The sequence below is a fragment of the Cervus elaphus genome, chromosome 4 (genome assembly GCF_910594005.1).
Source record: "Cervus elaphus chromosome 4, mCerEla1.1, whole genome shotgun sequence".
Taxonomy (NCBI): Eukaryota; Metazoa; Chordata; class Mammalia; order Artiodactyla; family Cervidae; genus Cervus; species Cervus elaphus.
In genome coordinates, this window is record NC_057818.1 from 7,395,476 (window position 1) to 7,410,280 (window position 14,805).

General features: G+C 48.6%; 1 protein-coding gene across 10 annotated transcripts in view; it reads left to right on the plus strand.

The window, feature by feature from the left end:
• The window catches only part of WWOX (WW domain containing oxidoreductase), an 891,989-nt gene that overhangs the window by 310,236 nt on the left and 566,948 nt on the right, over window positions 1-14,805 (plus strand). Inside the window, exon 9 of one of the 10 annotated variants that reach the window (XM_043898109.1) lies at window positions 1,029-10,243. The exons of the other annotated variants lie outside the window; for them this stretch is intronic. Within the exon in view, the coding sequence (XP_043754044.1) occupies window positions 1,029-1,127 (99 nt within the window). The 3' untranslated portion in view covers window positions 1,128-10,243. Of the gene's footprint in view, window positions 1-1,028; window positions 10,244-14,805 lie in introns of those variants that run through there. 10 annotated transcript variants of the gene reach the window in all.

A 14,805-nucleotide genomic window follows, 5' to 3' on the forward strand; every position in this document is an offset into this window, starting at 1 on the left:
TCATCCTTCAAAACTCAGCTCTTGCTATCACCTCTTCCATGAAGTCTTCCCAGACTTCTACTCGCCCAGACAGCATCACCTCCTCCCTCCATGGTGTGGGTGTTTCTGTATCCTGATCATTCAGTTACACCTTCGTTCCCATCAGATGGCATAGTTCACGGGGGAAAGGACCGTGTTTTATTACATTTCTACCCCAGGCCGAGCACCTAATAGGTGCCCAGTGAACAGTGGTTGGATGTAATTCCCTCCTTCCCTTCCTGCTGGCCTCTGCTTGTGATGTAATGGTTTTTGGTGTTTTGTTTTGGGGTGAAGTGTAAGAGGGTGCATTGTACATGTGTGGGAGCAATTACAAAGTCCAGTTACACTGGAAATGGCTGGCTCACCCCTGAAGTGTCTTTATTTGCCAGCTGGAAGATGAGAGCTGGTCTTGACACGCCTAGAGAATCTGAGCCTAGGAAGCTGTTCTGAATAACAGTCATCTGGGGATGGGGGCGGCGGGCAGCAGATGCCTCTGGGGCCCGAGTGTCCCCTGCTTCCATCGCCCCTCCTCTCCGTTTCCCTCCTCGCTCCATTTCCTGCATCAAGGTTCTGGAGCTCACGGCTTTGCTCATCTGCATCTTCCCCTGCCTTTCTCCCTGCAGCTGAAATGTCTGATGCGTGGTGGGGTGCCCCTCTAAGTGCGCAGAGCCAGAGCTCTGGGGTGTACTTGGCGGTCCTTCTCTAGACTTCTGACGCTTGGCATTCTCCCCTGGAGGTCCCCAGCTGGCCGCTTTCACATCACAGTTAGATGAGCACCCAGAAGGGGGGTGACATTTCCACAGCGAGGGCAGCAGACGGTCCCCTCAGGTGACAGGGATGTGTGTACAGCTGACGGGGGGAGGTTTTAAGTTGAAGGCCGGTGAATGAGGCCTGTCTCATCAGCCACACAGTCTTGAAGGACATGTGTCTTCTGAAGGGGTGCACATGCATGTGTGTGTGTATATGTATGTCTCTAGGCTTATTTGGAGTTACTGATATTTTCCCTCCAGCCAGTGGGCAGGTCACCCATGACGTGGTCCACTGGACAGCCCGCCTCAGTGACTATTCGGCAATCAAGGCCTTTCCTCTACTTCCTGGTGGCACTTTAATCATCGTATATGAAGCCCGGCTGCACAGTGTGTTGGGATCAAGCATATGCAGCATCCAGTCCACACTGTGGACTGTGGCTTACGTCAGCGCTCTCTGCTATGTCTGGAACCTTGACAGCAACTGCGAGGGATCTCTGACCTTGGCACCAGAACCCAGGGCCCGCCCCTGGGAGGCACTTACCGAAGCCACGTTTCCCTTCCCTCCTAAGGGAGACTGGGTTTATGTGGAGATTTTCTGTATGTATTTGGGGCTGGAGGGAAGTTTTATTGTGGTGCTTATGTGCTCTGAATAATTTGCAGCAACTTACAGAGTTATAATTCAGGGAGTAAGTGGTTGTGAGAGAATTCGCAGTGTCATACCCAAATGTGTGTTTTCCCTTAATCTGTAGCCTTCTTGACAAATTACCAGGAGCGTCAGCCCTGTTATCACTGCGTACTTGTGCACCGTAAGTATGGGCCTGGGGAGGACCAGCGTGCATGCATGCACTCCCAAGTCCTTTGACCATGACAGACACCACTAATCAATCAGAGTCGTGCTCAGCACACGACTCCAAGTGGCCATCACTAACCGTCTGCAGTCAGTGCGGGAGATACTCTTTATCTGCCATCCTTGCGATGTGATGTTTGATGAAAGCATCCCAGTTCTTCCTGAAGAGGACAGACAGGCCGCCTGTTCAGCAGTCACACCTCTGGGTATCTTATTCCTGGTGATGTTTTGCTGTCAGAGCTTGGCCCACCTCCTGGCAGGTGGCTGGGAAGACTTTGAGCCAGTTACCTAAAGGGATAATGCATGTCTTAGAGTTCCATTGCCTGCCCGACGTGACCCTCACTCTCCAGACATAAGCTGGAGCTGAGTAATGAAATGTCTGTCCTCTGTTAGGAATTTGTGTATTAGGACTGGTGGTTCATGTTGTTCTGGTCTAGAAGCTTTCCTGGAACAGAAAGGATTCCTTGAAAGACCCATTGCAGAGGCAAACGTACCCAGGTTGAGTGGAAGTGTGGTTTGGTTTATGCACAGAGTTTCAGGAACATGTCTGTTGCATCAAGCTGTGTCCACTTGAGTGGGTATATAATGTGTGTCTGTTACTCTCTCTTACAGCAGAGAAGAGCAGTTGCACGGTCATGCCAGGCCCTTAGAGTGTCGGGTGTATTATTTGTAAAATACTCTCAGGGTGTTTAAAGAGAGTCATTCTTTACAAGTTCTGATAAATGCCATCACCATGAAAACAACATAATACATGTAGCTAAGACCTGAATAGCACTTGGTGTGCACTTATAGGTATATAAATCTGTATAACCATGGCACTCTTTGTGTGTGCTTTACATAAGTGAACACCTCAACACAATCTTACACTCATTTTGGATGTGAGAAAACCGAGACACACAGAAGGTGAGTAAGCAGGCCGAGAACACACAGCTGAAGTAGTTGTCTGACCCTCTAAAGTCTGTGTTATTACCCACAGCAAAGCACGGCATCATCCAGAAATTTTCTCCATTTGGATGGATTAAGGTGACACTTCCTTCTTAAGCAGGGTGAGAATTCTGGACGTTTATGATGGTCAGAAAGTGACAGAGCTGGGAACCAGTGCCTTAGAGGAGGTCTGGGTCTCAAGGCCGTGTCTTTGCTTTTGCGTTTTGGACAGGTCAGTCAATAAACGTGAAAGAGACACAGAGCAGCCAGTGCACCAGAGAACACAGAACCAGCAGCAGGTCACTGCGGAGCCTGTCGAGAGCCCGCTGCCCGGCCGCACCCAGAGACCTTTCTGCTGCACAGGCCAGGGGTCTCTGGTGGGGGCTCGTGCGTGTGCTTCGGTAGGAAGTACCCCACCTCCTGGGTCAGCATGGTCACCACTTAATGGACTGTACATCAGTGGCTTCGGGAGGAAAAGAAATGTAGGGCTCGGCCATCGGTCAGTCCCTGAGTCAGCACAATGAACTTTTGATCAATTAGCTCCTCCCCCCGTCTTTATGGTATGGCCTTTCCTGTAATTACAGTCGAGATCCTATAGCCGGAGGAAGGCCTGTCAGTGGAGTAAGAGGCTGCTGTCCATCGCGGGGTGACAGCCAGTTCCGAGGGCTTCAGAACTGTCCTTAGAGAGCTTTGTTATTTCCTCCTCCGCTGGTTTACCCCGGCCCCGTTTGTCTCCACCATGTGGACGGAGCAGTCTTTCTCCATGGCCAGGCCCCGTGGGTCAGGACCCCAGACATGATGTACTGCAAAGTAGAGATGCTTCATTGATCTGTATTGTTTTTAATTAAGAATCATTTTAAAAAATACGTGTCTGTGTGAGCATAGGAAAAGATCTCGGAAGATGTGTGGCCGGCAGTTTGTCAGGCACCACCCCTGGGGGTGGGCTTGGGTAGGAAGCAATGGGAAAAGCATCATGTTTTACCTTAGGCCAACCTGTCCTTGGTTTTCTTTCTTTTCATTTTTTAATAACCAGGGACAACTCTTGTGCTTTCAAATGACTCTGTCATTGAAGAATCAAAATCAGTAAACTTATTTCTCATTATCAGGAATTCCCTGAGACAGGAACATTTTAGGTCGAAAAATCACCAAGTCTTCTGAACACTTGCCTGAGTGTCTGGATCCGAATGATCGGTTTTCATCTTTGCTCTCGGAATTCTGGAGCTTGGAGTTAAAAGTTAGAGCTCATGGCTCTGTTGGACTGTTTTTCCCTTGCTTTACCGGCTCCTCTTGGCCCTCAGCCCCTCTGTTTTTCTTCTGCTTCCCCAGGATCCCAGGCTTATCCCCCATCCTCGTCACACCTCTGGAAGCTTCAGGCACGATCTCTCTCCTCTAAAGGGAGTTACCCTGCCTCCCCATGCTCATTCTTCATTTCCCTGCAGCTGAAAGTCAAGCACATGTTTGTAGTCATGCTTGGTGCTCTGCCTTCTTAAAGCTATAAACAGATGAAGATGTCTTTGTGGAATGTAGTCCTGGGAGAGAATTCCATGTCTCTGATGAACTGAAGGTGGAATTGAAGGGAGGAATCACGTCCATCAGTAGGTGGCTGGTGTCCTGTGGGTCTGTTGAGCTCTCCTGGCCGCTGCTAGAGGTGCCCGTGCTGCCCCAGGTGGACGGTGGTAGAGGGGTGGGTGCGTCCCACTTGCTTTTGTGCATGTGGCCATGGGAGGCAAGGAAAGATGTGCTTTGCACACGCCAGGTTGCTGGGTGGCTTCTAACCTCAGCCCCTTGGACATGTCACTGACAGCAGACCACATGAAGCCACCATGTTGCTCTGTCGTTATGGGCTGGTGACCGCTGCACCCCGAAGATGGGAGGTTCTTTGAGGGCCAGTGTCGAAGCTGTGGACAGGTCACCCCAGCACCCCGTGACGCCTTCCCCTGAGCCATCTGCACTGAAGAAGACGGGTCACTGCTGAAGGCACAGGCCGTCACTCATGCCCTTCTCTCCCGTCAGCCTCTGCGAAACCTTCAAGAAGGAGAACAGCGTGCTCAGAAATCAAGGAAGCTCACTTTTGCCAAGAGTGATGTCAGTAGCAAACTCTGGAAGGAGGTGCGATCTGGAAAGGTTCTGCCGGGAGCTGTGGGGGTATCAAATGCTGAGGCCCCAAACCCTGTGTGTGCGTATGCCTTTGGCCCTGGCGTGGAATAACTGGCAGCTCTCTGATAGGCACGTTTCTACCGAGGCCTGTCCGGCGGTGAGTGGGGTCCGGGGTGAGGGTACATGCACACAGGAGACTGGACAGAGTGGTTTGATTCCAGAACTGCATACATCCACTCAAAAGACCCACTGGTGGCAGGTTTTCTTCCAGTGTCACTCGTAATTTGTTCCTTTGCAAGTTTCTTTCTTTCGTTTTTATTAAAATAGGCTTTATTTATTTATTTTAGAGCAGTTTTAAGGTCACAACAAGACCGAGAGAAGTGCAGAGGTTTCCCACCTGCTTCCTGCCCCCGCATGTGCACCTCCTCCTTCACGGTGGGCAGCCCCTGCCCCGCCCCGCCCCCTCAGGGCTCATTCGTTACCGCCGGTGAGCCCACGGTGACGCATCACTGTCCCCTGCAGGCCGTGGTTCTGTTTGGTGCTCCCCGTTTGTGTCGCACGTCTGTGCGTCTGGACGAATGTCTGGTGACATGTGCCCAGCACTGTCCTACTGCCCCGAGCCCTCTGGGCCCCTTCCCTCCTCCCGCCCTTCACCTCTGGCCTGTGCCAACCACTGACGTCTTGAGTGTCCACAGTTTTGCCCTTCCCAGAGTGTCACATAGCTGGAGTTGGAAGCATACAACCATCGTTAGAAGCGTTTTCAGATTGACTTCTTTCACTTAGAAATAGGCATTTACGTTTCCTCCATGTCTTCTCACGGGTCCGTAGATTTTTGCTTGCACTGCTGTTGTTTAGCACCAAATAGTATTCCACTGTCTGGAAGTACCCAAGTGTGCTCATCCATTCGCCTACTGAAGGACATTTTTGTTGCTTCCACGTTTGGGCAATTATGAATGAAACATCTGTAAATATCCTGTGTATGTTTCTGTGGACATAAGTTTTCAGCTCATTTGTGTAAATACGGAAGAGCACAGTTGCTGGTTTATATGCTGAGAGTATGTTTGGTTTTGTACAAAGTGCCAGACTGCCTTTGACAGTGGCTGGCCCACCTCGCATCCCCTCCAGCAGTGGCGAGGGCTCTTGTTACCCCACGCCCTTGCCAGCACTTGGCCGGGCAGTGTTCTGGCTTGCTGTCATCCTAAATAGCAGTGTAGCGGTACCTGCTTGATTTACCAAGGTTTGTTTTTCATTGTGAGTTTTAAATAATCACACTTATATAAAAAGTCTGAGGTAAGTGGAGGAGCACATTTAGCTCTGAAACAAGCACATCTTTGTGGAGTCTGGCAGTTTGCTGGTAACTGACGCTGGAATTTTTCACCGGTAACATCTTACTGTGACCACTGGCCATCAGGAGAGATCTGAGACTGAGGTAGTGGGTTCTCAGTTCGTATGTTTTATGCTCATGAAGCCAACTAACTTTAAGCCATGGGTCTGTTTGGGGGTTATGCCAATGACAATAATTATTGAAATAGCCAATGGGCGTTAAGATAATTGGTTTGTGGGCAGAAATAGTATGCTTATTATTGCCCTCCACCAAAACCTTACTGCATATTTGATGTACTTACTTGATTGAATCTAAGCCGTCTTCATGATTATAGTGTCCCCTTGGTGGATGCCCAGCACTGCGTTGCTGGGGCAGTGCCTGGGTCCCAAGGCATCACTCTTGACTGTCTTCCACCAGACACTGTAGTGTTACATTTCAAAAAAGGCAAAAGATAAAAGGTAGGCTAATTATATGCTGAGAGTACTAAAACTTGGGAAAAAGATGTTTCAAGAAAATTTGATATTTTTGGGAAATTGTCAAGGTCATTGACATAAAGAGAATAGAAACAACTTCATTACACTTTCTGCCCTGTACTTCAAGGCTTACTCATACTGCTTCGTAAATTTCACCCCGTTGTTGGTGGGGCCACTAGTGCTGTCAGAGCTTATAAAGTAAGGGGTGAAGGTAACACGTCTCCACCCACCTCGGGGCAAGGTTTGCTGGAGGGACCACTTTTCCAAGCTTCACATGCCCTGCCCATAGAGTTTGTGATAAAACTTTCCATTTTTCTTCACATGGCATATGTATAATGCCAGTGCTGGGTGAGGGAATTGTTCAGAGACAGAGAAAAGGCTGCATATACTCAGCTTAAAGGGAAGTTAGTGACATGCAAAAATTGGGAGCTTTCTGTGATAAGGAAAACCTAGCAGGGATGTCATGTTGTCTTATTGATTCGGTGGAGAGCACGCCGGTGTTTGGTATGGCGATTCCGCGGTCTTTTTTCTCTTAAATTCAAAGTCCTCAGCCGTCCGTCTCTCCTTCATTGGCATTGAGAGATAAGCGCGATAATGATTGAGTTAAGATTGAATATCACGTAGGCGAAAGGAATAATTCTGAGGATTTTTAGTCTATTAACTATATGAGGCTTCTTAATAGTTTGGCTTAAGGCAAAAATGATTTTATTCTAGTTTCATCCTCGTTGAGTCAATAATTAACCGAGTTTGATTAAAACTGAATTTTACCAAGTATAACAACCATCTGGGCCTCTTTCCTTCCCTATGAGAAATGGCGCGTTCTTCCCCCAGAGCAGTTCACGGTGTCCAGGGTGGGGCATGGGCCTCAGGGCCTCAGCCCCGTCATAATGCCTATGCGTGGGGGAGGCAGCGGTGTTCTTTGGCACCTGCCTTGCTCTCCCGGGAGGGGCCTCCCGCACACGGTGCTGTCTCTCCGGGAGGGGCTGGCCCTCGGGGAGCCCCTGGCTCTCCGCCAGCCCCTTCTGTTTCTCTTCCTCTTGGGCCCTGTACCACCTGCCTGCCTTTCACCTGAGCTCGCCCTCCTGCAGGACCAGGTGGGACTGGTGGGGCTCTGCTGGCCTGGGGCGAGCGGCGAGACTCGGGCCCTGGGCAGCTGTGTCCCCATGCTGTGTATGGAGGGCTTCCTGCATCGCTGCTCCGAGCTCCTGCCAGCTCCCCTTGGACCACTGTTCGTCCCGGGCTGGGTGGCTTGGCACGCCACCCTCTCCCCTCCAGGCCCAGCCACTGGGCTTTATCCGTCCGTCCCCAGCGCAGGACACGACGGCAGCGTGGGTAAACCATATCCATGGAATGGGCTAGGGGGAGACTCAAGGCCCGGCAGCGCAGGGGCCGTTTGCTCTGGACGTCGAGACCTTGGGATTTCACGCCGCGGGGCTGGGATCTTCCCTCAGCTCTCATCTTTCTGGGCTGCAAGAGCCATTCCTGCTTTTGGCTAGCTGGGATTAAGTAGCCCCACATCCTGGCCGCTTTGAGGCTTCACTGCCTTGAGTCTTTTAGGACAGAGCTAAGACAGGCAGAAGGGAGGAGGTGGGCCCAAACTTTGATTCGCACAAGGATAAAGGAAAACAAGCAAAAAAAAAAAAAAAACAACTAGAAAACCACAGCAGTGAAACAGAAGGGCGCGAAGAGAGGTGGTAAGCGCCCCATGAGGGTCCTGATGCGTGGTGCCCGCGCGCGAGTGCCCGCTGACCCCAGTGGCAGTGGCCCAGGCAGTGGCAGCCTGGGCGAGCGTCTGCTGACAGTCACTGCGCTGCTAATTGTGTTTGCGAGGAGCATGTGTGCAGCGGGGAAAGACGGGCCTTTGAAAGAACTGTATGGATTGCTTGGCATTTAGCGTGGGTGTTAAATCTCCATCCTGGTTGCCAAGATTAAATTGAATCGTCCCCATGGCCGTTCAGTTTCACTGCGCAGAAAACGTAGCCAACATTTTTACACCTCTCCCTCCCTCTCGCCTCTCCTTCTTTCATTCCTTTCTTTCCCCTCCTTCTGTCTTTTTAAAGAACATATTGCATGCTCCTCACTGAGTGGGTACCATTCCACCAAGTCAGGCAGACCCCCGGCAAGAGGTTCCAGGTACGTGGTGTCAGAGCACCTGGCGGAGAGACCCGAGCATCCGTGTGATGGGGTGAGTGGGTGCCTCGTGACCATTTCATTTTGGGTGTCCTCGATTATTTCCCAACCGCCATCCAGCTGGACTGGCTCTTTGGAGAGCACACGGATGTTTGTGCTGGAAGCTCTAGTCATAGCATTTAATCCCAAAGCTTTTTTTTTTTTCTCTATGATGAATTATTCAGGCAGTGTTTTCCAAAGTTGTCATCAATCAGGACAGACCCAGAGAGAATGTGTGTGACCACACCCATGTGGGCTCTGAGAGGAATTGGTGTTTTCTGGCTCCACGACGTTCCAGAAGAAAGGATTCAAAGCCAGGGGCTGTCCTTCTCTGGGCAGTGAGCAAAGCAGGTACCACCCTCAGGTTCACTGATGTTTAGGCTGGATTAAAACCCAGCCAGGGAAATGTGTGCAGCCCCGCAGGGGTGGGGATGGGGTGAGGCTTTTTATCCTCTAGTGGTCAGCAGTGTTGGGCAGGGCAGAGGGTCAACTGGGTGTCAGCAACAGAGGTTCTCAGTCAATGCTCTCAGAATTCTGAACTTGGAGCATAAGCACCCTCCCCTCTGCACGGATTTTTTTCTTTTTTTTGGTATCATGAAGCAGTTCTTGGATGACTGCCTGCCTATTGTAAAAGAAAAAATAGGCAGACAGGTCGGTTTAGATACCTGTGTATGTGTAAACACTTCGGCATTATTGGTACAAACCATCAGATGGTGGGGCTGAGGATGACCACAGACCACTGGCCACAGCCACACACAGGGGTTTGGAGAGGAACATGGGAGATGGGAAGGAGTGGAAAGTAGAGACATGGCGCAAAGTCGAATGCCGGCTTCGTTTCGCCCAGCTTCCCTCCTCACTGTGCTCCGGCTTTGGAGCTGGCTGTCTTCCCAAACAGTGGTACTCAGCTTTGGCTGTGCACTAAGACCGACCGCTGGGAAATTCTTTAAAAATAGTGATGCTCCAGGCTGATTGAATCCAGATCTCTGAGAGAGAGAGAGAGAGACAGAGACAGAGAGAGAGAGATGTCCTTCTGGAGTTGTCTGTGGAAAGTTTCTGGGACCGTGGAGCAGTCAGATCCCCTTTGAAAAAGCCACACTGGGCTTCCTGCTTGACAGAGTTTTCTGTGCTTCTCTGGAGGTTGTTACCCTTTCCTCATCTTCTGTCTCCCTGGAACACTTTTATGTCCATTGGAACTTTGCAGGGCCTGCCTTCCCTTTGCTCTCCAATATCCATTAACAACAACAAAAAGACCCAAAAGAGCTTTATTCACACACAATGCGCCAGTCCACAGGTCATCCATGTAAAGTGTAAAGTTCAGTATTTTCTTGGTATATCCACAGCATTGTGCATCCATCCATCACCACCATCAATTTTAGAACATTTTAATTAGCCCAAGAAGATCCACCCTCCCTAGCCATCATCCCAAATGCCCCTTCTTCCAGCCCTTGGAATCTGTCTTGATGGGTTTGCCAGTTATGTACATTCCCTATAAATGGAGTTATGTAATCCATGTAATCAGATTGCAGACATCCGTTGGATCATTGAAAAAGCGAGAGAGTTCCAGAAAAATATCTACTTCTGCTCTGTTGACTATGTCAAAGCCTTTGACTGTGTGGACCACAACAAACTGTGGAAAATTCTTCGAGAGATGGAATACCAGAACACCTGACCTGCCTCCTGAGAAATCTGTATGCAGGTCGAGAAACAACAGTTAGAAGTGGATGTTGAACAACCTACTTGGTTCCAAATCGGGAGAAGAGTATTTCAAGACTGTATATTGTCACTTTGCTTATTTAACTTATATGCAGGATGAAGCACAAGCTGGAATCAAGATTGCCAGGAGAAATATCAGTAACCTCAGATATGCAGATGACACCACCCTTATGGCAGAAAGTGAAGAAGAATTAAAGAACCTCTTGATGAAAGTGAAAGAGGATAGTGAAAAAGTTGGCTTAAAACTCAACATTCAGCAAACTGAGATCATGGCATCCGATCCCATCACTTCATGGCAAATAGATGGGGAAACAATGAAAACAGTTGCAGACTTTCTTTTCTTGGGCTCCCAAATCACTGCCAATGATGACTGCAACCATGAAATTAAAAGATGCTTGCTCCTTGGAAGAAAAGTTATGACCAACCTAGATAGCATATTAAAAAGCAGAGATATTACTTTGCCAACAAAGGCCCGTTGTAGTCAAACTATGGTTTTTCCAGTAGTCCTGTGTGGATGTGAGAGTTGGACTATAAAGAAAGCTGAGCACCGAAGAATTGATGCTTTTGATCTGTGGTGTTGGAGAAGACTCTTTTTGTTTGTTTGTTTTGGCGAAGACTCTTGAGAGTCCTTTGGACTGCAAGGAGATCCAATCAGTCCATCCTAAAGGAAATCAATTCTGAATATTCGTTGGAAGAACTGATGCTGAAGCTGAAACTCGAATACCTTGGCCACCTGATGTGAAGAACTGACTCATTGGAAAAGACACTGATGCTGGGAAAGATTGAAGGCAGGAGGAGAAGGGGGTGACAGGATGAGATGGTTGGTTGGTGTCACCGACTCAATGGACATGAGTTTGAGTAAACTCCAGGAGTTGGTGATGGACAGGGATGCCTGGCCTGCTGCAGTCCATGGGGTCGCAGAGTCGGAAATGACTGAGCGACTGAACTGAACTGAATCCATGGTCTCTTGTCTCTGGCTTCTTTTATTCAGCATCATGTTTTCAAAGCTCACCAGTGCTGTAGCATATATCACTACTTTTTCTTTTTAAGACTGTGTAATATTTCATTGTATGGATATACCACATTTCATGGAACCATTCATCAGCTGATGGACAGCTGCATCGTTTCCAGTTTCTGGCTCCTGTGAATAATGCTGCATTGAACATCTGTGTGCAGGTTTTAGTGTGGATTACACTTTCATTGCGGCATCCTTCTGTGTCATCTCTTGGGCAGTATCATCTTAACCATCAGGGTAGTGTCTTGCATCAGAAACAAGTCATAAGTAGCCAAGGGGGCAGCTCTGGGTCTTGGGCTCCGGTATCTGGGGGAGTCTCACTCTGTACCTGCGGTGTGCCTTGAAGCTGTGAATTGCTCAGCTTCTCTGGAGAAGAAGGAAGTGTCCCAATTCCTCCTCTTGCTCCCCCATCCCCCCTTCACAGATAGTAAAGAGCAGCTTCCTGGGAAAGGGGGGTGCAGTGCTCTGTAATTCCTACAAGGCGTCAGTATTGTCTGCGTGATTCATGAGTCCACATCTCACACATTCCCACTGAACATACATGTGTGCCTTCCCACAGCCCCGCCTTGCATGTGTTAACTGACTCTTTTCGAAATTGATGAGGCCTAACTCACAAGCGATGTCTGTCTGGATTAAGGGAACCTGAGAATCTCTATTTATGTCTGACCTGAGGAAATTCCCTGTAAGCTGCTTATCAGGTGCCCGCTGAGAGCATGCTGGAAAGATGGGGTCCCCGTCCCCTGGTAAAATCTGGAGTCTGCTCTCACCCCATTTTACCTGGAGTAACAGACACTAAGCCAGCAGGTTCACAGGTCCACCTCCGCTGATGGTTTCATTTTGTAAATTTAGTCTAAAAACTATATATGCTGCACTTCTGATTTTCCTCCCTAATCCCAAGTCTTCACTGTGGATTAAAATATATTGTAAAAAACAAAACACTTCTCTCAAGGTGGTTTAGATAAAACTAAATATTCCTCTGACTTAACTAACAGTCAGGTCACTCTTTATATTCTACTTAAAACACCATCCGTGTGCTTTTTTAAAACTTGAATTTCTGCCTCATTAAAATTGAAGTTTCTCTTGAAAATATTGTGTGCCTTCATGCTAATAAATGTTTGTGCATCATCTTACCACCAGGGGGCATTGTGGTTTGACTGTCCATTTAAACAGCCAGCATTCCATCAGTTTACCCAGAAAAGAGGAGGCCTGGGAGTATTTCTGATTCCTTCCAAGAAGGAATCGTATCTGGAAGAGAACAGATGTCGATTCTTTTTCCTCACTAGCAAACGGTAGTGTTGTCAAATTTGCTAAATTTAGCAGTTGAAGATTAACATGCAATATATAATATGCATGTGCCTAACTGTACAATAAATAGTAAATCACATTTTTATGCTTTCTCTGAACTTGGAAGCTGCAAGGTATTTTTTTTTTTATTCCCTGGGTGTGATGAAATAAATAACATTGAAATACATTTTAAAGATGTCAGTCAGGGGGAAAAAGAAAGTGCTTGGCAACTGTGTTTGATAGATGTCTTTTATGATTAATTCTCCTATTAAGTTTTAATGACTTTAAAGATATAAAGCTAGAAACCACAAAACTAGGCATGGTTAATAAATAACTGAAATACCAGGTGTATAGAAATGCATCTGTGGAAAAATGAACTCATATATTCTCTAGGATGTATTAGAAAACAGTTCTTTGGCAAGTGGATAGAATCAAATATCCCCAAAGGAGGGGAAAAGTTTAAAAACAGTGAATTCAAGAAGATTGTCTTTATTAGAGAAAATCCTATGAGAAAGGTACTCTCTAAGATTCACAAATATAAATTAAATTATTTTCCGAACCAATATTTATCAGGAAGACAGTTGTTCTCTCAGAATGCATTTCTCCATTGTGGGTTTGTTAAACATCCTTGGACAAAATTTGAAGAATTTCTCAAGAGTTTCTTGTCACGGTTTTCTTCATGAGCTCCCCAGCACAGAAGGGGCCCATGTTGCTTTGTTGTTTCATAAAAACTCAAAGGACAGGCTGGTCCCAGAAACAGAACCGAAGTCGTGGTGGCAGATTTCCAGTAATACTGTCCTGTTTTTTTCCTTCCTTCTGCACTCAGAACTGATGGAATTTGAGTCAGTTCTTCCTCAAAGCATCTCTGTGAATCGGGGAGGAGAGAAAGAATTAATTCTAGATTCCAAACAGCAGAAGGGAGGCTCGTCAGGGGCTTGCAGGCTCAGTGCGGACTCTGAAACACCCCGCTTCAGGGGGCCTGCGGGTTCACGCCTGGGGCCCTCTGCTGTAGGCACAGCTGGATTCTTTACTTTTTAGAACACCTCAACTGGAGTTCCAAAGCTGAACAGTTTAGAAACCAAACACCCATTAATGAGCATGAGTAATGACTGGGCAGAGATGCAGGGGCCCCAGGAGAAGCCTGTATAAACGTGTATGGTTTTGTGCCTGAAAAGAGACAAGTGGTGTATCTTGCCCAATCCCTTTTCTCCACTCCTGAGCGTTTCTGAGTCTCCGGAGCTCAGTAGGTACTGTTAGGAGTCATCCCATCAGGCAGCCCTCATGCCCTAGGACTTCAGATCTAAAGATCTTTTAAACACACAGAACTGAGTTTGAAAGCGCTTGGCCCATTCCAAACGAATACCAACTCCCAGCCTCGAGAATGCCTGGAGTGAGAAAACAGGGAACATTGTTCTTTTCTGTTGATATTATTTCATACTGAGTCAACACCCTTGCCAAGAGTCCGAGGTGGCTCCTGGCCTGACAATGCCTTATTTAACAAGCCTAGTTTCTAGAATAAAGTCAGAGGGTCCCCCGGGCCCTGCTCAGTGGCACTCAGGTCACCCCAGAGCTGGAAGAGGCCAAAGCAAATACAGCGAATCTGTTGCTCCGTGAAAAGCGTCTTCTTTCTGGGCTGGGACACACATTTCGCCCTGGCAGCCGGGGAACCTGGGCCAAGACTGGATACCCCAGTCCTCCAGGGCTTTCAGGGCACTGGAATCTCAGGGACCCTGGTCTCAGGGCCAGGGAGCCACACTCAAAGTCCAGGCTTTCTGCTTGCTCCCCACTGGGGCGGCTGCTTGGCAGCGTGGGGAGCCAGTGCCTCATTCCCGGCCTGGCCAGGTCTCGGGCTCTCCCGGTACCCAGAGCACGTCGACTGGAGGCTGGAAGAAACTCGAAGCATTTGGCTGGGAAGTGGCGACCGGTTCCAGCTGGCCCCAGCGCCGTGCTTTAAAAATTACCCAGATGAACTGATTCTGTATCGGGAGTGGGTGGAGAGGCCGGGGAGGAAGATTCGGCCTCTCTCCCCCTAATCATGAGCGATGTGATTTGGAGAGAGAAGCCGGGGCTTGGCTCAGCAACCTGCCTTTCCTTGGCCAGGCTCCAGAGGGGAGGAAGGCTCTGGAGGGACCGCACAGGCACGCCGTGTCCACTCAGCCCCTCACACATCCCGCTCCCGGGCCCTCTGCCGG